At 36.7% G+C, this 26,703-nt stretch overlaps 1 protein-coding gene across 2 annotated transcripts in view; it reads right to left on the bottom strand.

The window, feature by feature from the left end:
- FRMD4A (FERM domain containing 4A) overlaps positions 1-26,703 on the bottom strand; it is a 365,617-nt gene that overhangs the window by 241,392 nt on the left and 97,522 nt on the right. For both annotated transcript variants that reach the window (XM_044677278.1, XM_044677277.1), the window contains exon 2: positions 3,657-3,722. In XM_044677278.1, the coding sequence (XP_044533213.1) occupies positions 3,657-3,722 (66 nt within the window). The remainder of the gene's footprint in view (positions 1-3,656; positions 3,723-26,703) is intronic.

The following is a 26,703-nucleotide window of genomic DNA, read 5'->3' as shown; positions in this document are numbered from 1 at the left end:
CAGAAGCAAATACATCATATGCTCAATATTACTTTTTCATGGTATATTTCAGTATCTGACTATATATGTAAATATGTGCAGCAGTGTGAAAAAAAGATTAGTCTTTGGAGTCATACAAAGATGAGTGCAAATTTTGCCTCTGCCAAATGTCAGCTGTGAGATTGTAAGCAAGTCATTTAATTTCTCAGTGGTTTAGTCTACCTGTGTTTACTGGAATGAATTCCCTCCTATTATGAAATCACAAGCTTGACCTTCCTCTCTAAACATAGTTGTGTACATACATCCATCCATCCATCCATCCATCCATTCATATATCTATGTAGCCATCCATCTTGTCTGTGTAACCATCTAAAGTCCTGACTCCAATAATTACACATGAGGCCCAATGAAATGAAAGGGAACACATAGGTAACATGTTTTTGCCTGCTAGCTCATAGGGACAACTAACAGTGAGTCGGGGAAGAGAAAGCCAGGACAGTAAATCTTGGGTTGAACTTTCCATTAAGCTTCCTTAACTTGGAATTTGAGTTTCTTGCTTAGAGTTCTGATTGACTAAAATACTGGCGACCAAAAGGAATAGATATTCTTAGTTAGCAAATTCTCAGGTCAGACAAGCCTCCTTTTACAGCCAGTTATTCATGAGCATGACTACAATGAGCAGTACAGTTCATGTCCCAGGAGCCAGAAACTACCAGTCAATGATACACCTGTGGCTTTGGGGAATGAATTTACATGAATTTAAATCCTAACATGTGGATTACTGACCATTCATACTTCTAGGGATTTGCTGAGATATAATCAAGAATCTAGAAGCATGAATTCAATTCCCCCCCTGAGCTCTAAGTGCTTTAAAAATATTTTTGTGGTAGAATTATACTCATTTTGCTCTGTCATCCAGGGAAAGAAATGAGCTTCTTAAAGACACAGTGGGCAGAAACACACTATACATGGTGAAATCATCTGAGTAGTGGGCATCAAGCTGCATTCTCGTGATAATCTCCAACTCTTGTGAATGAAGTATAGAACTGGCGTATGAATCTTTTCTTCCCCAACTACAAAATGACTGTATTTTTCTCATTAGAGAGGCCCTTTTTGTGTCTAAATTATTGGCTTAAAAACCAACGTTTCAGTCTTCTCATGAAGTTAGTTACCTGACTGATATAAACCTGAGCTTTCTCTCCAAGTCTTCCCCTTCTGAATTTCAACCTTTGTTAGGTTAAACTTGTGAATAGTCCCTTCTTTCCTTCAAGACCAAAGGTTTAAAATGAAATGCCCCACTTTAAGGCCTGTTATAAACATTAATGGACATAGAAGAATCCTTAGCATCAGGTACAGTTTTATGATTAAGTGCAAATGAATGAGCCATAAGGATCAGATTTCTTTTTAATATTCTCATGAATGAAAAAAAATTAAAAAAGAAGGCACAGGGTCAAAACATGTGTTCTTTAAAAATCAGATGGATGACAAATCATCTATGCCACAAACTATAGCACATGTATCTTAAACATAGTAAGTACTTAAAATGTTTGTTGAATAAAAATATGGTCCTTAATACGTTTAACAGCTATAATAGTGTGATACATGTAAAAGTCTGATGACTTGAATCAGAGGACCTCGGTTCAAATACTATAACTCTTTCCATCCATGTGACTTTAGAGACATCACTTTCACTCTCTGGGCCTCAGCTATAATATGAGGCTGTTGAGCCAGGTGGCCTCTGAAGTCCCTTCCATACATCTATGATCCTATGAAATGTTTCTGAATCTGTTCTTTCCTCTCTGGACTGAAGACATAGACCTCTCATATCCTTAAATAGGCCTTTGATTAGTCAGCAACTAAGAACTATGACCTTGTTATTTATTCTAGGTTGTGATTACCTAGATTGAAATGTGATACAGAGGAGGCTATTATATCTTCCACTTCATAGTCCTTTGTTTTTTAAATAACCCACCTCTCCCCTCATGCCAAGCAATTAGGTACTATGGCAATAGGTCCTCTGGGGATATGATACCAAGATAGATTGTATATGGAAGCTAATACAGACACAACATGCAGCTAATACAGGTAAACAGAACATTTTCTCATTTTATTTATGATTTTTAATTTCTGCAAAAATCACATACTGAAATAAGTTTTCCTTTAATCCAATTTAGCTTCAGAATTCCTCATATATCTTTGTCCTTCTTACATAAAGGCAAATATTTATCCTGAATACATAAGGCAAGCTGGCCATCAGATGTAATTTTGGTACCATATGAGCCTTTATTTCCTGTTAGAGCATTGCTTCTTTCCAAAGCCATTAGCATCCATTCAGTTTAAATTCAGATTAAAAAAAAAAAACAAAAACAAAAAAAAAAAACAATTCCAGGCAAACATATACACACCTTAACCAATTCTTAACCATTAAGCCTCAATGGTAGTTGCAAATCTTGCATTTATTGAGCCGCATAACTAGCTGAAAATATTTTGCTCAACATCAGACTGCCTCTAAAATCCAAACCATGACTTAGTCCTTGATTAAAGTCAAAAGTATAAGCTATCAGCTTTTAAGGTTAATTGCTTGAATATTGACAGACTTGAATAATGTATATGTGACTAGGGAGAGGGGAAAAGGAAAGTGGTTGAAAATGACTGTCTCTGTTTTTCTCTCTCTCTCTTCATCTCCCTCTTGCCTTGTTTCCCCATCTCCCACCCTGAAACGGCACCCAGAGCTTTTCCCCAAAGTCAATGAATGGTAAAAGGCACAATTTTAATCCACTGACACATTGTAGTCACTGCTGTGGTGAAATATGATGGATGATGAAAAGCCACATGGTAACACCACAAAAATCTTAGCTGGGAAGTTGACAATAATCTATCCAATATTTATTTGGATACAATTCCAATCCAGAGCAAAAATAGAGCTTGAATTGAGCCAGGAAATTACTAACTCTTGAAAGTTTTATAGTTACACAATCAGGTCTGAAGACCTGACTTTTTTTTGGGCTCGGAAGAAATTAACAGATTTTCCAAGTAGTTTGAACTAGAGCCCAAGGTTGGGGGGTGGTGTGGGGAGAAGAAGGGCATCAATGGTTCTAATTTCACTTCTTAGCTGACTTGGATTTGTTCTCTCTTTATGTGATCTTCATTGCCTGATCTGAATTTTCCAAGGTGTAAAATACAGATAGAACCTTGAATCTCTTTATAGGGATGAAGAGGATAATATTCTTTAAAAGAAAAACAAAGGGAGCAGCTAATTGTCTTGAAATACATGAAGAGAAGTAGAGAATGCTGGCAGCTGTTTTCCATCCATTCAATCCATCCATTTAACATCAAAGAATAAATTGGCTTAACTTGAAGCAGGAGGCATTTAGGACAGGTATGAAGAAAATCTTCCAACTAGTAGGAGTAGTTATAATAAAAAAAAGATTTGCTACTGATTGTTGAATTTTATTTAACAACAATCCAGATATATACTTGTCTACAATAATTTAAGTAGAGTCAGAATGGAAACAGGATATCAATCAGGATTTCACAGTGAGTTTGTACTAATTACATATTTTAGAGAATAAAAATAAATAAACTATTTTCCCCCTTCAGTAAATAGATTGAAAACTATATTAAATTTGTTCTCATTAAACAAAGAAAACCCTAAAATTAAAATAAAAATAATTTACCTGGACTAGCAGTTCCAGCTTTCTGTCATCAAGGAGATGGACTTGACATCGGCGCCCCTCCGTCATCTAAGAGGAAAGGAAAATCAGAGTCATGAGCTTTTTAAAAAGACTGGGAAGCGGCACCCTAACATTCATTAAATACCCAATGTGAACAAGTCACTATACATAAGTTTAAAAGAAATGAAACAGCCCTTACTCTTAAGGTACTTTTTTTTCTTCTAGATGTATAGAACCTTGTACACCAGAGAAAAAATGCAATTTAATTTGAGCAGAGAGACAGAACTAACAATTGCCCTAATAACATTATCACCCAGTACCAATATGAGATTTTGACCAGTGTATTTGTGTGTGTGTCTCTGCATGTGTGACCTGTGTGACGCTAATAGTCATTGCTTTTTTAGTCTTCTACCCTCCCGAGACAACAATAACCCAACCACCAGGCCATCTGGAAAATGCATTGCCATAAAAGAATCTTTTCTTTCATTCAATAGCAGTAGATAGAAGTCTGCTTTTGGTTTTCACTTCAGCCTTACATTGTAGTACTGGCAGGCCTCTGGAAATAATGAAATGTACCTGTTTACCTGGCTTTTACCAACAGGAAGAAAAACCTAGTGAGAGATAAGACTGCATAGTTAACCTGACTTTCATGCTTTTATGTCTTTCCAATATAGGAGACTGTTCCTAAAGGCCATTTATCTTCCCCATCAACATTCATCATTTTTCCCCCTTCCACATTACTAGATGCTTCTGTTCAGATTTAACAGGAAGGCCCAACATGGAGAGTCTTTGTAAGATGAATTAACCTTGCCTGGTTAACCTCTTTCCACCTGACCATTTAGCAACTACTTTTCTGCTAATGGGATGGGTTGGGGGTAGAGAGGGAGAGCACATGTTAAACTTTCCTGTTTTGCCAAACTCTAAACATATTTCATCCAACCTATCTAGGCTCCCAGTGAGAAATACCTCTAATTCTCCCTCCAAATAGATGGCAGGATATGACAGACAGCAAGGTAGCACAGAGACCTGGATTCAAATTCTGCCTCAGACATATAATTTCTTGAAGAGTCCATTTTTTAAGCAATAAAATGGGGATAATACCACCTACTTCATATATCTGTTAGTATGATTGAAAAGCATAACTTACATATCAAAAATGCCAAGACTTTTATTATTAGGGTTGGAAGGGAACCTAAAGATAATAAACTTTCCCCCATGCACACATTTGAAAATAAAGAAACTGAGTTTGAGAGATAGAAATGGGTTGTTCAGTCATATAGACAATCAGTAGCATAGTTGTTGTTGAAATCCAGGCCCTTTAACTCTCTATCTCTTGCCCCTACACCAAAGAAGCCTAATGGCTTCCTAATAAGGAAGCCATCTCAAGGTTTCTTTGTCTTGTTATAGGATCTGAAACAAATCTGATCCAAAACAAATTTGCCCTGGTTGGATGGCTTAATAGAAAAGCTCCCTTGTTCCTGAATAATAACAGTGACTCAGTAGCTACCTATATCAAGGAAGGGTATACCAAGAAAAGATCTAATCATACTTCAATATTTTGAAGGATTTGTATGCAGTGATAAAATCCTAACCATCATTAATAAAGATCACTATGGTCCCATACCCAATGAACTAATTTCCTGGCTCAAGCAATTAACTAATCCACCAATGAGTATTTACCTACTAAGTGCCAGGCACTGTGCTAAATATTGGAGAAATGCCTTTGAGAGTTTGCTATGGCCAAAATAAATTAAAATAATGATATTGACTTTAATCATTGTCATCATCACCCAGTTTCCAAGTTTCTAGACAATAGCTTTTTCAAACTTAGGCTATTCCTTTAAAAATAGTGTGAGAGTCCATCACCCACCCTGTGCTTCAAGTTGGTCTCGGTAGGACCTGCTAGGGCATGTGTACCACTTGAGTAGTTTACGATTCTAGCTGCCACTTTCATGGCATTTTGAGTCAAAGAACATTAGTTGGGCTCAGACAATCATAAGAATAGAGATAAAATATAGTAAATCAGTCTTATTATGTAATCTAAACTTGTCCCCAAATAGGAGGAGAGCCTATTCTTATCTGACTACAAAAAGCATTTGTTTCTAGAAAACTATTTCCTCTGATGGATATTCTAGGTAGGCTAGATCCTGATACTGGAAGCTAAATTGTATTGCAGTTCATAGGCATTCAACAAATATTTGTTGATCAGATTCTAAAAGTTGTTCAGTCTAATTTTCATCATTCCTTTATGGAAACCCATGAGACTTGGGAGAATTAAGGGTCATGAGTTCTTAAATGAGAACAAAAGCCCAACAGTGCCTTATGACTAAAAAGGAAATTCCCAACTCTGCAATCCTACATAGTTGGATTTAGTAATGACTGGAATACTTTGGGTAGGTCCTAAACTTGAACAATTCAGTGCATGGTAGAAAGCATCCTAAGTTACTGGAGTGGAAGGTCCCAGAGCAAAATCGAGTTACATCCAACTAGCAACAGTAACATGTTATTCTAAAAACCCTTTTCAAGCTATTTTCATAATATTTAGAACATTCCAGAAAGAAAAATGTCTGAGAGAAACATTGCACACACATTTCTTTTCAAAAGCTGGATAATCTATGGTTCACCTCATTGCAAAAAGTAAATGTGTTTAGATTTAATGGAGTAGCTTATTCACACATTCTTAACTTTTTCAAAAGCAGAGGAAAATTGGTGTCTGAAGGACTTAATAGTACCATATAAATATTTTATCATAGTAATAAAAATGATGGGTTCTTTCCCTCAAGTATTAGCCAGCATTTAATACTGTGTGACTTTGATAAAAGTCTGTAAGAATTCTGCCATTGAGTCCAAAAGCTAGAACTCAGAAATTGACATCAGGCTCTTACATTAATCTGTGCTGGGGAGAGGGAAATCCTCAAACAAAAAGCTTTCTATGCACTTTCTTTTTAACGCTCAGTGGTTTAAGCAGGTCACACCCAGGGCATCAAGATGTTGATGTTGGTCTAGTCTTTCCTCATTGAAGTCTAGACATTAACTTGTAGGGTATACGAAAGACTTCAAGTATTAATGTCTCCTTGGCTGAAGAAGGAAACAAGACTAAAGCAGGGCCTGAGTTTTGAACTTTCAGTTTTTACAGGGTTAATATTTTCCTGACATCACCTTGTTGGTTTTTCAACTCAAAAGGTAGACTGTTCTAGGATTGTTTCATACTGGACAGAATACTTTCCTTTGGCATCAATCAATTCAGTAAAGACCTACTTACTAGGGTGGATACAAATAATGAATGACTATCTACTGGCTTTGTCATGGTTGCTAGGCATACTGAAATTTCTTTTGAATACCAACAATTGTAAAATGATACTAGTTTCCTTTTCATTTTCAGCTACTCAGTCACAATGAGAGTTTTAGCAACCCCCTCAAAGGAAATCCTTTGGAAAACAAGTCTTCTTAAAAAATGTCAGCTGGTTATGATTCAACCATAAATTGTCTCACTATAATATAATTCTATAACAAGTGAGGGCATGCCAAGCACACTATTGTTCCAAAGGACATATAGGAAAAGTTATTTTGAAAATGGTGTTTCTATCCTACTGTCTTATCTACTTTGCTGTTAAGATATATATTCAGATCAATGGGTGGTTATAGAAAAGTGGCCTGAATAGTGATTTCTTTTCTCTTTTATCTTAAACAAATTTGTTTTAAATAGTTCAAGTATTTTTTATAGCAAAGAAGGACTTCCCTCTAGAGTCTACTCCTTAAAATAATAAAAATGAGAAATCATGCTTTATGGAGAACAATTTAATAATTTAAGAAAGACTGCAGGTTTCCCAGCTGATTTCATGAATTGTTTTTTCTAGAAAAAATTACAGAAGGTAAACAGATAACATAAAAACTTTCTTAAAGGTGCATCTGCATAGTAGATCTTGCAAAGACCAGGTCTACCTATGCAGAAAGACAATAGAGCCTGGGGTTTGGCAAATCTCAATTGTGTATCACCAAGAACATTTCCTCCTCATTTGAAAAATTAAACAATTCTCATATATCCTGACAATTAGACCTGGAAGAGAGGCCATCTAGTCCAAACCTCTCAATTTAAAGATGAGCAAAGTGAGGTCCAGAGGAGACTGCTGAACTGATCCAAATCATACAAGTGAAAGTGAAAAGGATTTGAATTCAGGCCCCTTACCTCTATAACTCTTCTTATTGTTTTACTCTACTTACATCCCTCATCTACATTACATCTACTTACATCCCTCACAAGACACTCCATTTCTCATTTTTAGGTCATGGCGTACTGGTTAGCTGTTCTCCTTCCCTTGATTACTGTCATAGTTTTGATAGAAATTGAATCCGGCTATGGAAAAAAATGCAACTTACCTCTATATAGTACCTGTGTGGTTTATATTTTACAAAATTCTTTTACATCAGTTATAGAATGTTCCTTAAATTAGCCTAAGATCTTCAGGATATTGGAGAAATCAGGCAATGAGAGAAGTAAGATTTGTAAAAATAGGGTAACTACAGCTAGCAGCACTGCTACTCCATTTCTTGGATTTTCCAATTCCAAATTATCAGCTATGACACTATGGTAATGTGGAGTTCTGAATATGGACTTGTAATTTTTTTTAAACCTCAGTATTTAGAAGACTATTTAAATCATCAGTATTAAAAGTATGTAGTAAGATTTGTATTTGGATGCATGCATACAACAAAAATTTTAAATTATTTCTGATCACTTTCTTGGAAGGAACTCATCACTACTATTTTTGACAATATGTTTATGAGAGGCAATAGCATACAGAGAAAAATACAAAGTACATGCATTAAAGAAACAGGAAAGTAAATTCAACCTTCCAGCTTTGTAGCTCAAGAAAATCTAGTAATTAATTAAGTCAGACTAGGCATCTAATTTTTTCTCCCCTAAAACTCTAATACATCACATTTCATGATTTGAAATGCAAACCTCAAAATGTCTTCTAAACACAGAACTTTCAGTCCTTCAGCACCTGGTTTCCAGATAATGTCCATTAAACCATTGAACTCCAGATGACACTGAACACTCTAGCAATACCAGAAATATTGGAGCAACACCTCAAATTCTGCCACTCAGTCCAAACAATGGGATTGCTCAAAAGGAAATTTGAAAGACTCTGTAGCATATTGCTGAAGTTTCTAATCTGTTACTTCAAAAACTTCGTTCCTCTCTCTCAGTTCCAACTCTCTTATTAGCAAAATGGAAATATGAGTCAAACAAGAACTCATTTCTTTCATACACTTTTGGAGTATGCATATGTAGACTAATATGAACCACGATGTATTCATGATCTTACTTTTCAGTAGTTTTTCATTTGTATCCAACTCTTTATGACCCCATTTAGTGTTTTCTTGACAAAAATACTGGAGGGATTTGCCATTTCCTTCAGCTCATTTGACAGATAAGGAAACTGAGGCCAGCAGGGTTAAGTGACTTGCCCAAGATCACACAGCTAGTGTCTGAGGTGAGATTTGAACTCAGCAAGATGATATTCTGGATTTCAGGATGGGCACTTTATTCACTGCACCGCTTCACTGCCCCCTCATTAATGATCACAACCAATCTCATAAACAAACTAATGTGTTAAGACAAAGCATTTACAGGTCTCTGCAAACTAAGAGCCAATAGCAAGCACATAGAACATTTCAGTCAAACTTGTAGAAATATTGAAGCTATTCAGGAAGTATTTTCAACACTATCAGAGCAATACGTACCTGATAGCAAGTGATCCAGCATTGAAATAAGATGATAGGAGATTACTAAGGAATTAAGAGAGGGAGGTCACAGCATAGGAAGTAAGCACCAGGATTCTGGCTTTGACTGATTTGCTCTGTGACTTCTGGCAAGGTTTTTCTGGCACAAAAGAGAGAGTGCTGGGCCTGGAGTGTGGAAGACCTGACTTCAAAATCCATCTCACACACTTATTAGCTGGACAAATGAAGGAAATATGCCTTTCTTTGTCATGAGGAAAAATTTCATGGTTATGCTAAGAGAGACAGTAAAGTCTTTTGCTAGTTTTTGGAACTAAGTCTGTATGGTTTCACTGCATTAATGATCTAAGAGGCAGTTAGGTGGCTTGGTGAATAGAGTTTATGCCCAGTCTCAGACACTCACTAGCTGTGTGATCCTGGGCAAGTCACTTGACCAATTTGCCGTAATCCACTGGAGAAGGAAAAGGCAAGCCACTCTGGTATCTTTGCCAAGAAACTCCATATTGGGTCATAAAGAGTGAGACATGACTGAACAACTGTTGTAACCAAGAGGGTTATCTCTGTTAGCCTCTTGGATTTGCTGCTATTGGGGACACTTTGTTCACTCAGGGGACACATCACATAGACTGCTTTACGTCTTCACATTCCAAGAGCAGGGAAATCAATTCTATTCCTCCACAGATGGAACTACAGGGCAGAGGGTCAGCAAACATTAACAATTAAACCTAGGGGCTGCAGCTGAGAAGGGAAATGACCAGACTTTGGGGAGTGAAGCAAGCAGCTTCCATCAATGGATTTTATGTGATCCTGTGGAACGGAAATTCAGAGCAGACACTGAGGTGAGTCAGGGTTGTGGTAACTGAGAAGGGTGGGGTTGGGAAGAGAGGAACATTATTTCTTCCTCATAACAATGAAAAGCATTGTAAAGAAGATGATGACTTGTGTGCTTGACTGCTGCAGTACAGATGTGATGATGAGTACTTAGTCCAAGGTCAGCAGATAGAATGACTTAGAGATTTGCTTTTTCCTAAGCTTCTAAGTCCTTTTGACATGTAGGTCCCTGAAATCCTTCACTAACAAATTAATAATAATATAAACTAATATTTATGTAACATTTTGGTGACACTAGTTTGTCATTATCAAGGTATTTCATGTCTACTAGAGGGAAGACAAAGAATCAGAGTCAAAGAAGATTCCATAGAATAAATACTATATTTTTGAGGCAAGTAGGTGGCAAAGTAAATAGAGTATTGGACTTAAAGTCAGGAAGTCTTAAGTTTGAATCCAGCCTCAAACACTTACTTAAATGGGTAAATCTGGTCAAGTTACTTAATTTAAAGATCAATCGAGATAACATTTTAAAAATAACAGTTAATATTTCTAAAGCACCACAGTACCTAGCACAATATTTATTAAATGCTTATTCCTTTCTCCCTTCTTTTGGTCACAGACGGGGGATAGGAAGCAAAAGAATTTTTAGATTATAGCCCTGGACCTGGAAGGACCTTAGAAGTGATCTAGTTCAATCTTTCTAATTCTATCTCCATTTAATAGATAAGGAGCCTAAAGCTAAAAAAGAAATAGTCATTTCCATGTGACTCATTCTATGGCTGAAGAAACTAAAGCAGAGAGAGCTGACTTGGCCAAGGACTCATTGGTATTAAGTCTCAAAGCAGGAATTTTAACCTACTCCAGAGACAGAGCTACTTCCACTGTACCTCATTTCTTCCCCACTCAGGTAGAAGATGGGTAAAAATCAGTGCAATGATATTTACTGAAAAGTCTAAGGCAGGAAGCCAAATATGATTCAGAGTCAAAAAGTAAGTGTAGGTAATCTATATCTCATTCTCTCATTCAATCTTTTTCCTCATCTGATTTTGTTATTGTTCAATTGTTTCAGTTGTGGCTGGCTCTTCATGACCCCATTTGAGGTTTTCTTGGCAAAGGTACTAAAGTGGTTTGCCATTTCCTTCTTCATCTGATTTACAATAATTATTTTTACTTGAATAGCTTGTCTATGTGCACATATATTTGTAGGAAAAGCCAAGTTCCATAAAGACAATTTTAAAGCTTACATGAAGAGTAAGAACAACCACTACTTAAGTCTTCCAAAGATATTTGTCTTTACAATATTCTTTTGGGTCTGTTTATTTCACTGTGAAGTCTTATCATGTCTGTCTGAACCTTTTAATAACTTCTTATGGCACAATGGTATCCTATTACATTCAAATCTTTCTTCTACTCAACTTCCTGGATGCATTGGGGGCACCAGCATGGACCCTGACTCCTCTTCTGAGAGTTATACGCACTCATCTCTCTCATTCATCCCACAAGCTCCCTCCCCACCCCCAAATCTATATTTTCATTTGTAAAATGAAGATAACTTGAGCATCTACATCACAAGGCGGTTGGGGAGATTAGATGAGGAACTGTATACAAAGTACTTTGCCAATCTTAATATTGGTTACTTTTATTAGAGATTCAGAGAGGTTTATCATCAGGTTGGCTGCAGGATAATGAATTTTTAGACACAGCAATCCTCAAAGACTATTAAAAAGAAAGGAGTTTTGATCTGTCCTACTGGGGAGAGATATCCACACTGAGACATAGTGAAGGAACAATATATAGTATAATATTAGACTTAAAGGAATAAGGGTGAAGGGAACACACATTTATTCAGCACTTACTATGTGCCACAGTAGTCCCTGTGCCAAGCACTTTTTATAAAAATTATCTCATTTGATCCTCACAATAATACAAGGAGGTAGATGCTATTTATTACAATAATTTTACAGATGAGTAAACTGAAGGCAGGCAATGATTAAGTAACTAGCCTAAGGTCACACAACTACCATCTGAAGCTGGATTTTAATTCAGATCTGCCTTGTTAAGGCCAAGAGTTCTGTTCTACCCACTGAACTATCTAGCTGCCTAACTGTCCTAAGTTGCATTGAATGAGAATTTTTGATTGGCTCATCTACAGATATATAAATTAATACCACCATGACCCCTCAAAAATACATACTTCTTATGTGTGTATGTAAGCATGTCTATTCTTCACATACTAAAAAGCTAAACAATCACATAAACGATATATAGCACACAGATGACAATTTGTCGTCAATGATAGTGGGTACATTCTGCCCCATAAATAAGCATTGTTAGGGTACAGGTTTCTTTTCCTAAAAACTACTCCATTTGTGTTCATCCTGCTCCTTTCTCTTTGGGGATGAGTGGTATCACACGCCATGCCTAGGGTACTTCAGTGATCTGTGGAATCCTCTGAACCACAGTTTTAAAACTGCTTCCTTAAGTCATTCAGGCAGCTAGTCTCCTAGCTGCCAAGGTGGAATGAAAGATCATGTTGTTAATAACTTTAATAATAACAGTTATAAAGGCATGTTATGGTTTGAAAAGCATTTTCCTCATGAGAACCTTATGACATAGGTAGTGCAAACATTATCGTGCCCATTTTACAGATGAGGAAATGGAGGCATGTAGAGATCATCTGTTTAGGGAGTCATGGCTAATAAAATTCTTAACAGGGATTCAAGCTTTTCTAACTTCAGGTCTATACTTCCTTCCATTAAACCACATTGCTTCTAAGACATGCACTCAGAAGACCTGGAATTCAGGTTCTAAAGCCATGTACTCTTGGATAGTTGTGAGAAAAGGATATTGTAAACTGTGTGGTTCCATATGTATGTGAGCTATTATGACCATTTGGCTATTTCAGAACCTGCCAGAAAATATTAGCACAACCATAATGTGTCTCATTGCCCTTAAGGACAATGGACACAGATTTCTAATTATAAGAGATTTGAAAAGAAGCATTACAGTCTTTGGTCTTTTTAAGAATGTCTTCTTTAAATCAGGCTTGAGGCATCATAATACCAGAGCAGATCCAAGGAAAAGGCTTCTAGATGGAAGTTTGGAAAATAATCAGGCCCATGAGGGTGGTCAGCCCTCATTCCAGCTCAGAAGAGCATAAAACAAATTTCCAAAAAAAAGTTGCTGTAAGAGCATTGGGGCTCTTTTAGTGTTTTGCATTAAGGAAGGATTTTACAGCTACCTTTGACATGCATACAGAGCAGTAAATCTCCACTGGAGACTGCTGCCCAAATATTTACATAGTTGATTTCTTTGGATATAATTCCTCTGGAGAAGGGCTGGCAGTGGCTTCGCACTCTTACATGAACTATGTTGGCAGATTACCTCTTCTCCATTCATCTTGTCTTAGACTTTAAACATTGGCTGGGAGAATCCTCTAAACCTTCCCAGACATTGCTTGGAGACCCACACATGAAGCTCCAGAGTAGCCTGATCACAGGTCAGTCTGCTACTCAATTATCACCACAGGGTGTAAAATTTCACAAAAGTATACAAAGAGTTTACTGCCAAAAACATTTTGATCAGAATAGAGTAGGGAGTGCAAAGATGAGAAAGTTGAGACTGAAGGGAGAGAAGGCAGAAGATAAAGGTCTCCAAAGAGTGGTCCTACACCACCCTACCCATTCCCAGGTTGAAAAAAGGTCATATATACTATCACCCTTAACAAATCAGTGTCCTGATAGGCAGGAGCTAGAGTTGATGACATTTCTAAGACTATCCAGGGTCCATTGCATTAGTTAGTTTTTTCAGACAGACATAAAGATATTATATCTCTTGTGACGAAATAAAACAACTCCTAAAAGATTTTGGCAGGAGGCAATTATTACATTAAATTCACCAAGGGAAAAGAAAGAGAGGGTTTTGTCTGGTTTTGCTAAAGAAAAAAAACCAAAGAATTTTTTTGAGCATAGTTGAGGTCCATTTAAAATGCCCAGGTTCTTGCTTTTCACCTCATAGATTTGAACACATAAAGTGACAAACTAGAACATTTGCTTGTATCTTTTTTTATACTGATGAGTGATGATAGTATTGACTGAATGAATGAGGGGGGAAAAATTTCATGTTTACTATGTGCTAAACACTATGGTCACAAAAAGAAAGAAAAGATAGTTCCTGCTCTCAGAAATTGGGGGGGGGGGGGAAGAAAATACAGAGGTCAGCTACAGGGTAGATGGAAAGGCATAGTGGTTTGTAGGGCATAGTAACAAGGCAGATGGCAAGGTCCAGAGGTCTTTAGAGTTCAGCTGCTGGGCAGATGGCAATGTTCAAGGGTCTAGGGGGCACAGTAGCAGGACAAGTTGTAAAGCCAAATGATCCCTACAATAGGCAAGGCAGATGGTAAAGTTCTGTTTAAATATGACTGGAATGGTGAATTTTTAGGTATAAGTATAAATAAATAAGCAAATTTTTAAAATGAAGACTTACAGCTGAGACTATGATGTAACACATCAGTATAAGAAAATCTGTGGAAATATTGTCAGATGAAGTACATAGGCAAATAGCAAGGCAAGGTCTTTGTTTCTCTGTATAGTCCACAGAACCAAGTAGAGGTCTAGTAAACATTTGTCAATTGAAAGACAGCATACATGAACAAGAAGCTCAACCTTCTATTTTTTGTTGGATGGGAAGCTGACCTATGATTGCTTTGGCATAGGAAATACCTGGTGAGAAGACTCTCTCTATTAATGTAGAATGGCACTTATTCTGTAATTTAAAGTTTCAGAAAGGCACTTTGGTGCACTAAGAGGTTAAATAACTTGCACAGGATCATAAAACCAGGTAGTACCTGAAGCACTAGAGGTAAAGCAACTTACCAAAGTTATTAATTGATAAACATTTATTAAGCATCTCCTATGGCAAATCAGTCAGTAAGCAACATAGAGGGATTATGAATCTGGGGCTCTCTGATTTCAAGCCTTTTTCAAGCCTACAACTCTGTTTATTAAACTCTTCTAGGGACGCACATGGTATACTAAAAATGGCCTTGAATTCGGAGTTATATAACAGGTTCAAAATTTATTTCTATTATTCTGTGACCCTGGATGAGGTACTTAGTATCCCAGTGCCTCAGTTTGCTTATTTGTAAAATGAAGATATTAGCCCTAGCTAGTTAGCTTATAAACTTTCATGGAAATAAAAATATCTTTTAATCTAGAATGTGATACACAAACACAAACTATTACTTGTCACCACTGTTATTATTTCTATTGTTGTAAAAGGTATCTATAACTTCCCTGTGCTTACCATGTGATATGAGAGGCTATAATGAGGACTCTCTAGGGAAAATTCAATTTATATCTTTCTGCCATCTTAGCAAAGTCAGTCTCTACTTCCATAGGTGTCATTTCACTCATACATTATTGTTCTTTATATGTGAGGCTACTTACAATTTCTTCACCTGACTTAGTACCTTCAGTTGGAAACCATTCATGTTTGTGTGACATTTGTCATCATTTTATACGTATGCTAGGCTAGTCTTGCTTTATAGATGTATTTGTAACAACCACTGACTTCATAACAGAAACTCTTAAAGAGAGAGAAGAGAACAATGAGACCAAAGAAGGGAAAACTGATAAGTATGGACTCCTTAGTTTGGCAATTTAAGGCCCTCTCCAATCTGGCTATGATCCACTCTTCCAGCTGACCCATTCTTCCAGCCTTCTCTCACAGTTGGATTCCTTGTGCCCCTACTCATTCCCATTCTACCCTCTTTTGATACACAATGCCTTTGTTGAAATAGTTCTCCATATTTAGGATTGACTCTTAGTCCATCCCCATCTCTTCCTGGTGAAATGTTTCTCTCTTATCAAAAGCAAACTTATGCACCAGCCCTTCCAAGAAAACTTTCCTGATCCACCCAGTTGGCAGTGATCTGACTTTCTTGCACTTTCTTGGATTGTTTTGTGTGAACGTCTTGGTACTTATATAAGCTGCTTTATAATCCAGTTATTGAAGTACATGTCCTCTCTCCCCCCCTCTGAGACTGAAACATCTTTAGGAATAAGATTGAGTCTGATTTTATCTTTGTATCCCTGGCACAGAGTGCCCTTTGCAAAGTATGTGTTTAATAAGCTGAGTTGAATTGGATTGACTTATATTCACTTAGGTGGAAGACAAGAATAATTCCATGGAAATGCAAAATAAGAAATGAATTAAGACACCACAGTTCATAGAGTCTTCTGGGGAAAGATAATTTGGAAAGGAGAAGGGTTGCCATAGAATTGCAGGGATACGTTTGGGAAGGACTAAGAAAGCCAAATATGGAGAAATTTTGATGCAATTAAAGACACAACAAAGAAGAAGAAAGGCAAACTGAATGAGTAGTGAGTCAGTTTTTGAAGGATAGTTATTTATGGTTATTAAGGGAAAAGAGAAATTTCAGGTTAAAAGACAAAAGGCAGAAGCAATAATAAAAAAGGAAATCAGCAAAGAATAGTGGTGTGCTGAATTCCATTTGATTTCAGAATACCATTTAGAGACAGGGGATGAGAACCTTAAAATAAGTTTTGAAAATTCCAAAAGCAAGTTAAACAGACAAAAAAATCTCTGATGGAAAAGGGAAGACCATATGATGGCTGCTACATTAGCTCCTAACATCTGTGACAGACACAGAACTGTTGATCTAATATCCACACATTATGTAAATAACCTACAGTATAACAATGAGCAAAAATCATGTAAAATTTGATTTCCAAGTATTTGCACAGAAAAGACCAGGACTAAATGGGGGCAATTTTTAAAAGAAAAAAATTTTTATAATCAAAAGAATCCAGCATATATTACAAACCTATATATGTGTTCCTATACACATATATAGGTTTGTAATATAGCAAAATTTATTTTGTAGATTAGACTAGAATAATCATCAAGTTTGGCAAACTCTTACCATGAAACTTTCTTTTTTTTAAGCCCTTACCTTCTTTTTTAGAATCAATACTATGTATTGGTTCTAAAGCAGAAGAATGGTAAGGGATAAGCAAAGATGGCTTAAGTAGATGGCCTAGGGTTATACAATAAGGAAGCATCTGAGGCTAGATTTGAACCTAAGACCTCTCATCTCCAGGCTTGGCTCTTTATCCAAGAAAACCACCAAGATGCCTCCCCTCCCTCCTGGGTTAAGTTTCAAAAAGGTAGAAACTGTGCTTAATTTATCTTTTTAACTTTCTAATGACTTGCATAGTGTTCTGCAGTAGTCAGGGTTGAACAAAATTTTAGTTTATGCTCATCAAGACCAGTTTATGCTCATCATCACCCAAGTGAACGGAAGAACAATAAGAGATTTTAAAGCACATTTAGTCCAGTCCAACAGTTTTACAGATGAAGAATCTGAAGCCAAGAGAGATATAATGACTTGTCCATAGTCATACATAAGTAACACTGTTGAGATTCAAATTCAGATCCTCAAATACACCTCTCTCCATTATACAATGCTGCCTCATCTAATTAATAGATGTGAATAAGTATAAATTTAATTAGAATTTATTTATTCGTTCAAGTACTTTCCAAAGGAGAAATTTTGTCTTCAAACTGCACCAAAGTCTTTAATAATTGAGTTTTTTGCTTAGAAGAATGGTAGGAATAGCAAATTGTGGTAAAAACCACATTTTTACAGAGGTGAAAAGATAGAAGAGTAGCTTTTGATTTCTTTATTAAGTGACAACAATATTCTACCTGAGCATAGTACTCTTATAAACAATCCAGGTTGTGTTTACTTGCAAAATTCATTTTGCTTGATTGTGAATGTAATGTGCAATAAACACAAATTATGTATTTGTTCATTGTTTTTATTCTGCTGCCTTTGCATATTCTCATCACAATTTTCTTCATTAATATAGTACATCCTTTGCAGAAGAATCAACTCTGAATGACAATCTGTACATCCCTACTCATGAGGAGGTGCTTTGATAAGAAAATAGCTTGATGACAATTGGGAGGAGGAAGACTACCACAAAAGCATGAAATAAAATATAAACAAATTTCAAGTAACTCAAATATTTTCTAATTGATATCTAGAAGTCTATCATGGGAAAATTGGAAGTAATGAACGTTTATGAAAATCTTAAGCCATAGTCAGTCCGTCAACAGAAGTTTATTAAGCACCAAGTAAGTGCCAGGCAGTGTGCAAAGCTCTGGGGATACAAAGTCAGAGAAAAGACAGTCCTCGCTCTCAATAAGTTTTAAACAATTTAATGAGGGAGACAACCTGAAAACAATAATGTAAAAACATGCTATATACAGGATAAATAGAGGATAACAAGCAGAGAAAATGTACTAGAATTAAGGGGGATGAGGAAAAGCATCTAGGAGAACTTGAGATTTTAGTTGAGACTTGAAGGGAACCAGAGGTCAGGAAGCCCAGATGAAAAGAAAAGTTCCTTCAGGAGAGTCAGGGAAAATTATTGGAGTCAGGAAATAGAGTTTTGAGTGCTGGGAACCTTGAGGAAGGCAGTGTCTCTGGATTACAGAGCACATGAAAAGGAAGAGAAGGGGGAAGGAAACAAATATTAAATGCCAACTGTATGCCAGATACTGTGTTAAGTACTTTACAAATATTTAAAAATATGTTGGGAAGCAAAGTGTACAACAAAATCTGGGAAGGTAATGAAGGCATCAGGTTCTGATGGCTTTTCCATGCCCAAAAGGATTTTATATTTGATCTTGGAATGGACAATGAACTAGTGGAGTTTTTGAAATTAGGGGAATGATATTGTTTGGACCTTTGTTTTAGGAAGATCAACTTGAAAGCTGAGTTTTCTCTGGAGTAAGGAGAGTCTTGAGGAAGAGAGAACAATCAGCAAGGTACTATCATAGTTTGGAGTGAGGTGATGAGAGCCTACGACAGTGTGGGTGCAGTGTTAGAGCAGAAGGGAACACTTACAAGAGGTTGTGAAAGTAAAATTGACAAAACTTGGCCACAGATTGCATTTCAGAGTCAAGAGGGAGGTTTTGTGTCTGGGTTATTGCGGGGAAGAGATGATACTTTCATGGGCAAGAGAGAAGTTTTGAAGGGGAGTGGGGGAGAGAAAAATAATGAGTTCAGTGCTGAACGTGTTACATTTAATACACTTACAGGATATACCATTCAAGATGTCTAATAGGCAGCAGGAGATGTGAAAGTGGAGGTGAAGAGAGAGGTTAAGGTTAGACAAGGAGCCATTTCCCTCACAGATATTTCAGTCCTATATTATTAAGAACTGGAAGCAGGTGGCAGTATAGAGATAATTACAATAATAACTGACATTTATATAGTGCTTCTATGAAGTATTTCACATAAATTTTCTGATTTGATCTTCACAATCACCTAATGAGGAAGGTACTAAAAGTACTGTACCCATTTTATACAGAAGGAAACTGAGGCTTAGATGGTAAGTGCTTTGTCTATGGTCAAAGAACTAGTAAAAGTCAGAGGCGATATTTGAAACAACTCCAAGTACAGCATTCTATCTACAAAGTTATGCTGGATACCACTGGTATTTGCAAGTTTGTGTATCTATGTAGGTGCATATATTATTGATATTGACATACATGTATGTATATATATATGTATGTGCATAACACATATATATGTGCACAACAACTTTAATTTCTTGCGGTTCTTTTTTCTTAAATTTCTCCCTTGTTCTTGTTCTTTAAAAACAAACAACAACAACAACAAAAAAACAAACCTTTACCTTCTGTCTTAGAATCAATACTAAGAATCGGTTCCAAGTCAAAGAGAAATAAGGGCTAAAGAAGGCAAATAACATGTTTCTCTAACTTTATAACATTTTCTCTTTTCTAGGCTAAAATCTCTAATTCCACTGGTTAATCCACATAAGCCCATGTTCTTCAGTTTCCTCACTATACTAATTGTTCAAACTTGTCCTTCACAAAATTCTGGATCCCTAAAAGGAAAAAAAGTCCTCCCTATGTGGCTTGACTAGTGCCAAGTACCTTTGGAATCTCCTCCTGGATCACTGCCTTATTGGGGCAGAGGGGCTTGTGTGGCTATTTTCTATTATTATTATAGTTGTCTTTGTTATTACTAACCACTTCTGACCAACTGTCACAGACAGGCAGATAAACCCAGGATCCCTGAGAATGGCAGCTCTCTCCTCTTCCTCCTCTCCCCATTGGTCTTGATTCCAATTCAGCCTTCACAACCATCATCTTCACAACAATTCATGTGGAGATGAGGTCAACTTTTCTGACCAAATAGTAAAATAGGTAAGTTGAGCCAACTTAACTGAACATCAAGGTACTGCAAGGTAGGGAAGGAAGTGCCATATGCAGGCAAGTCAAGTTAGCAGCACCATCAAGAGCCTTGGAAATAGCAGTGGCCCCCCAAGATGACCAGTCCTGATCTCACTCTGGACTCTCAGTTATCATTGAAGGGAGCAATTACTGTACAGAGGGGACCCATTTTCCTTGCAACTGCCAATATCAGCTATCACTGGGCAAGTAAGCCCAAGAGCCCTGGGCATGGCAGCAATCTTTCTCAATACCTTCTCCCTCAACTTAGGTCCACCTTTTAGTCTAGCTCTCATAACCATTATCCCAGGAAGCAACGTATGGAGGCCTGACCTGGAAACTATTTCTCTGTATGTCATAGCCCTTGCTGCCCCTTGAGCAAACACATTTACCAACAGCTCAGAAAATAGTGTTCTCACTACCAAATTCTCTGCCACCATCACATAATTCAACAGTAGAAATGGATACAATTTTATCAATAGAAATAACATTAAAAAAGCTATATTACCATCTTGTTTACTGCTATACGTAAGGACTATGTGACTTCATCTGACTTGGAAGCTCAAGCCTATACATATATGTTGCCTCTTAGACTAAGAGATTCTTGAGAACAAGGACCATCTTCCTTTTCTCTCTGCATTCCTGGTCCTTAGCAAATTGTTCTGAATATAGTAAGCTCTTAATAAGTGTTTTTTCATTAATTAATTCTTTCTGAATCTACTACTTACTATGTGATACTGGGTAACTCAAATCTCCTGTGCCTCAGTTTTTGTATCCATTAGATGGGAATATATATCTATATGCCCATTCTATAAGACTGTTGTAGGAATCAAGAGATATTAAATCTGCTTTTACATTTTAAAGCAGCACATATAAATAAATTGTTATTCTATACAAGTTACTTTCCCCTTTCTCTTTCTTTATCTTTGGTCTTATGATAAATAAAAGTATCAGTTCCAAGACAGAAGAGCATTAAGGGCTAAACAATTGGTATTGTGACTGGCCCAGGATGATAGAGCTAGGAAATGTCTTAGGTCACATTTGAACCCAGGAGCTCTGGTCTCCAGGTCTAACATTGTATCCACTGAGCCACCTTGCTGCCCCTTAACTTCCCCTTTTCTTTTTCTCCTTTTTCTTTTTTGGTCTATGTCAAGCCTATGTTTCACATATCATCTCCTGTTCTTCAACTTTCCCTGCCAGGACAATCCAGAAATAAACATATCATGCTAGTAAAAATGGTAATTATTTGTCAGCAGGGGGAGAGCTGATCAGTTAGTCAATCAAAATGCATTTATTAGTCACTATGTATCAGGCACTGTGTTAAGTTAATCTGAGGATACATTTTGACAGGTCAAAAGCAATTCTTGATTTCAAGGAACTAACATTCTTATCAGGAAGGTAATCTAAAAAAAAAACTGGCTACTCTTTCCCCAGCCCAAATAACTGGATTTGGAATGGCCTGGCAATGTCCATATTACTTGTTTGTAGTCATAGCCTCTTTGTTTATTTTTTGTTCTCTCCAAGTACCTAATACTTTGTGTTGCAAGTAGTAGATTATTGTATCTACATTTATCAAATCAAATTTAAAACTATGATATTTATCTATGTTTATGGTTAATAATAGCCTCGTCTTGAAACTACCCTATTATCATTCTCATTTCTTGTCATAAATTATCAATCTACCCCTCTATTTCATATACCTTTTTTCTTGCCTTTCTCTTATAGGAAAGAAAGGAAAACTATGAGTCATGGAAAGGAGAAATCTATCTCTATAAAAACTTGGTTCGAAGTAGAAAATAAATGTTAAAAATCCTCAAGTATTTTCTAGACAGAGATAAAAACTATTGTTAAGAGGTGTTGGTGCTACCCACTTGTGCCAAAATTGCTTGTTCTGAGGTTGCTCGTCTGTTGCTCACTGACAGAGAGTAGCCAACACATCAGAAAACACCAGGACAGCCTAAGGAATTGAGAGCCAGGTAGATGATAATACATTATCCTGAAGCTTTAACCATTCTTCACCTTTAATAGGAAGCATATGTAATTTAATGATGTATTCCTTCAAAGAACTGGTACAAGGATTCCTCAAAAGATTAAGTAAATACTGAATTCATTCACTATTGAGTGCATACTCAAAAGCAGCTAAATGGCAAGTAGATAGAGTACTGGAGTTAGTTAGGAAGTCCTCATTTCAATCCTGCTTCCCATCTATGGGAATGCCAAGCAAGTTACCTAACTTCTCTTAGCCTCACTTTCCTCATCTGTCAAATCAGAATAGCCCTTACTTCCCAAGGTGATTATGAGATAATATATGTAGAGTACTTTGCAAACCTTGAAGTGTTATAAAATATTAGTTATTAACTCTAGATACAGGATCACAAAGTACTCTGACTATGGATGAGCATATATATGTCAATAGAAGACAAGCAAAAGACTACACATTCTGTCAATTGTGTCAGAAGGACTGAGTGAAAATGAGTGTTTTTGACATTTAGGGTACATATCTCTCCAAAATTACTTCACTCAGAGGCTAGGGCTTTGATTTGAAATTTAAAAATATATAAGACTGAGAGATTTGGTTGTGTTAGATATCCAGTGTCTACGCTGAGAACTAGAGTAAGGAATACCAGTATGTCTGGGATGTGGGTAACCATTCAGTACCCTTCATTATCAGCCCAATTTTTCATAATTATTGTTATTCAGTTTTTTCAGTCATGTCTGACTCTTCATGATCCCATTTGCAGTTTTCTTGGCAGAGATAGTGAAGCAGTATGCCATTTACCTCTCTTGCTCATTTTACAGATGAGGAAACTGAGGCAAATAGGGTTAACTGACTAGCCTAGGGTCACGCAGCTTTAAATCTGAGGCCAGATTTAAAATGAGGGAGAGTACCTGGAGTCAGGAAGACTCTTCAATCTGGTTTCAGACATGGACTGTGGGATACTGGTGCTTCAGTATAAATAAAATAAAACTCATTTATAAAATGAGTTGGAGAAGGAAATGGCAGAAGAGCAATAAGGGTTAGGCAATGGGGGCTAGGTGACTTGCCCAGAGTCACATAGCTAGGAAATATCTGAGGTCAGATTTGAACCCTGGATATTCTGTCCTCAGACTTGACCCTTTATCCACTGATCTGCCTCTTCATTTCTTATAATACAACAGTCTTCTAATACCTTCATATATCATAATTTGTTCTGCCATTCCCCAATTGATGAGTATTCACTTAGCTTCTAGTTCTTATTTATTGAGAAATAAGTGCTTATTAATTGAAAAATGTTTTAAAAAATTAATTAAATTTTAAAAAATTTAAAAGAAACACTGATTTCTCTTTTTTTGGGTAAATAACTTACTGCTGATCCCAGCAAAAGTAATAGACATATACAAAATACAAATAATAAATGTTTAATAATAGCAGCCATAATTCCATTGTTATGTGAAAATAGGGTCATAAAATTTCAAAACTGCTGAGTTGGAAAGTATCCCAAAGGCTATCCCCATTCAAAGCATGAATCATATCTGAGAAATTGTGCTTCACTTTCTACTTGAAAGCCTTCAGTGATAGGAACTTCTGAACCTGTTCTATATTTGAACAGTTCTTTTAGCTGAGTTCTTCCTCATTCTGAGCCAACGCCTTCTTCCTTGCAATTTCCACCTATTTGTTCCATTGGGCCCAAGTAGACAAAAGCCTAACTAATCCCTTTTCCATATGATAGCCTTTTAACTATTTAAAGACAATGATCATGTCTTGCCCTGTTCTTTTCTCCCACAGGCTAAATCTCCTTCAACCTTTAAAAACCTTCAATCTTTAAAAGATGGTTTTTAGGGGAATGAGATTACCAGCAGGTAAAATGTGATTAGGTGACAGTACTGTACAGGTGAGGTATCTGCTACATGGCACAATGCATAGAGTGACAGGTTTGGAGTCAGAAAGATTCATCTTCCTGGGTTCAAGTCTAATCTCAGGCATTTACTAGCAGTGTGTAAATCACTTAACCCCTCCTCAGTTTTACCATTCATAAAATGGGATTAATAAAAGAACCTACCTCCCAAGATGAGGATCAAATGAGTTATTTATCTATATAGTGCAAATCTTAAAAGTTCTACAGAAATGTTAGCTATTTATCATTATTTTTAGTCCAGAACTAATATCCTGTGATATCACAAAGAGCCAAGTTCTTTTTTTTTTTTTTTTAACTATTATCTTCCATCTTAGAATAGATACTGTGAATTGGTCCCAAGTAAGAAGGGCAGTAAGAGCTAGGAAATGAGGATTCAGTAACTTGTCAGGGTCACCCACCTAGGAAGTGTCTGAGAACAGATTTGAACCAGGACTTCCCATCTATAGGCCAGGCTCTTAATCCACTGAGCCACTTAGCTATCCCCAAGTCAGGTTATTTCTGGGATACTGCCTATAGGTCAAGAACATGCTGATAGCTGATACCACAATACAGAAGAAAGGATTTGATTTTTAAAAGAAACTGCTGTGGTAAATATTTTTGACAGCTTTGATATATGCTGATGTGGAAAACTACCTGCTGCAGATAGATGTCTGGCTAGTCATTTTCTAGTTTACAATGATTCTGAAAAGCCAAGATCAGGGGAAAAAATAGAAATAATCCAACAGGTCAATGCTACTTTCCTATGAATTGATTGCCAACAAGAGGGATGTGTCTCAGGTTTCCTGGAGGTATTTCCATTTTCTCATACCAATGAGTATATCTGAGTATTTCCTTATACCACTGATCTAGTAGACTTTAGTTAATGTAGCTTTCTATTAACACAACCTAAGGTTGAATTCTGCTACTAGATTTGTCTTTTGATGCTTCACTGTAGTACAGAGACCCTGGGTTCTGGAAAACTCCACTAGAAAGGCATAAACTAACACTTCCTACTCAACTAAAGTTGATCTGCTATCCAAGGGCTGGCCATGCTATAGCTGGAAAGGTTCAGTCACAATAAACCAATGAAAATCTCATCTACAAAAGCACAGTAGACAAGGTGCAGTCCTCAGTGGAATGAATACCCATTTTCAGTGGAATCATGGATCTTAGAAATATACCTACTGTCCTGATTAGGGTGAAAAATGAATCCCTGAAGTAGCTGAATACTCACATTCAGACTATTCAAAGCTACAATCATGTAAAATATAGTCATTGGTTCTAGCCCAATGGAAACAGGTTGTTCAAATACAAATAATGCCACCACCTGAGAAGATTTTCCCCCACACTAATATGGACCTTGCTGCCCTGTGTCATTTTACTATTTGTGTGACCTTAGGCAAGTCACATAACTTCTGTGTTTCAGTTTCTCATCTGTAGAATGATTAGGTTGGATTATATGACCTCTAAGATCCTCTAGATCTATGTCCATTATCTTGGAATCCTTCAGAAAAGCATTTATTATTATGTGTCAGGCAATGAGTGACAAGCTAGAGATGAAGAATTAAGAGTGAAACAGACCATGCCATCAAAACAGCATGTAATGATGCTGATAATAACATATTTATATAGCACTTATACTGTACCAGGCACTGAGCTAAACACCTTGCAAATATTACCTCATTTAATCCTCATAATAACCCTGAGAGGCAGGTGCTATTATTGTCCCCATTTTACAGTTGAGGAAACTGAGACAAACATTAAGTGACTTGTCCAGGGTCACATGACTAGTGTTAGCAGCTGAATTTAAACTGAGGAATTCCTGACTCTATCCTACTGTACGATCTGACTGCTCAACATGTTTACATATAAATATATGTACAAAATATACACATATGCACAATATATTTGCAAAAAAAAACAAAAAACACAAAAAAACAAAAACAAAACCCAAAACCCAGATGAGGTCACCAAGAGTTGGACATAACTGAAATGACTCAACAACAAAATGTCTCTACTGTGTGGTCTATCTTTGGCACACTTTAAGGTGTTCTGTTCAATTCTAGGTAGGACACAGATAAATACACACATACATATAGATATAGACATAAACTATAGTGCACATAGTGTGTGCATATTTGTATATACACACATATAACACATAAACATATATTCTAAGAAATACAGATTTACTGATACACTAAGCACTTCCCCCAAAATTTAAAAAGCACAGGGGCAGCTGGGTAGCTCAGTGGATTGAGAGTCAGGCCTAGAGACAGGAGGTCCTAGGTTCAAATCTGGCCTCAGAC

The sequence above is a fragment of the Gracilinanus agilis genome, chromosome 5 (assembly GCF_016433145.1).
Source record: "Gracilinanus agilis isolate LMUSP501 chromosome 5, AgileGrace, whole genome shotgun sequence".
Classification (NCBI taxonomy): domain Eukaryota; kingdom Metazoa; phylum Chordata; class Mammalia; order Didelphimorphia; family Didelphidae; genus Gracilinanus; species Gracilinanus agilis.
Note: the sequence above shows the minus strand (reverse complement) of the source record. Positions and strands in the feature narration are given on the sequence as shown.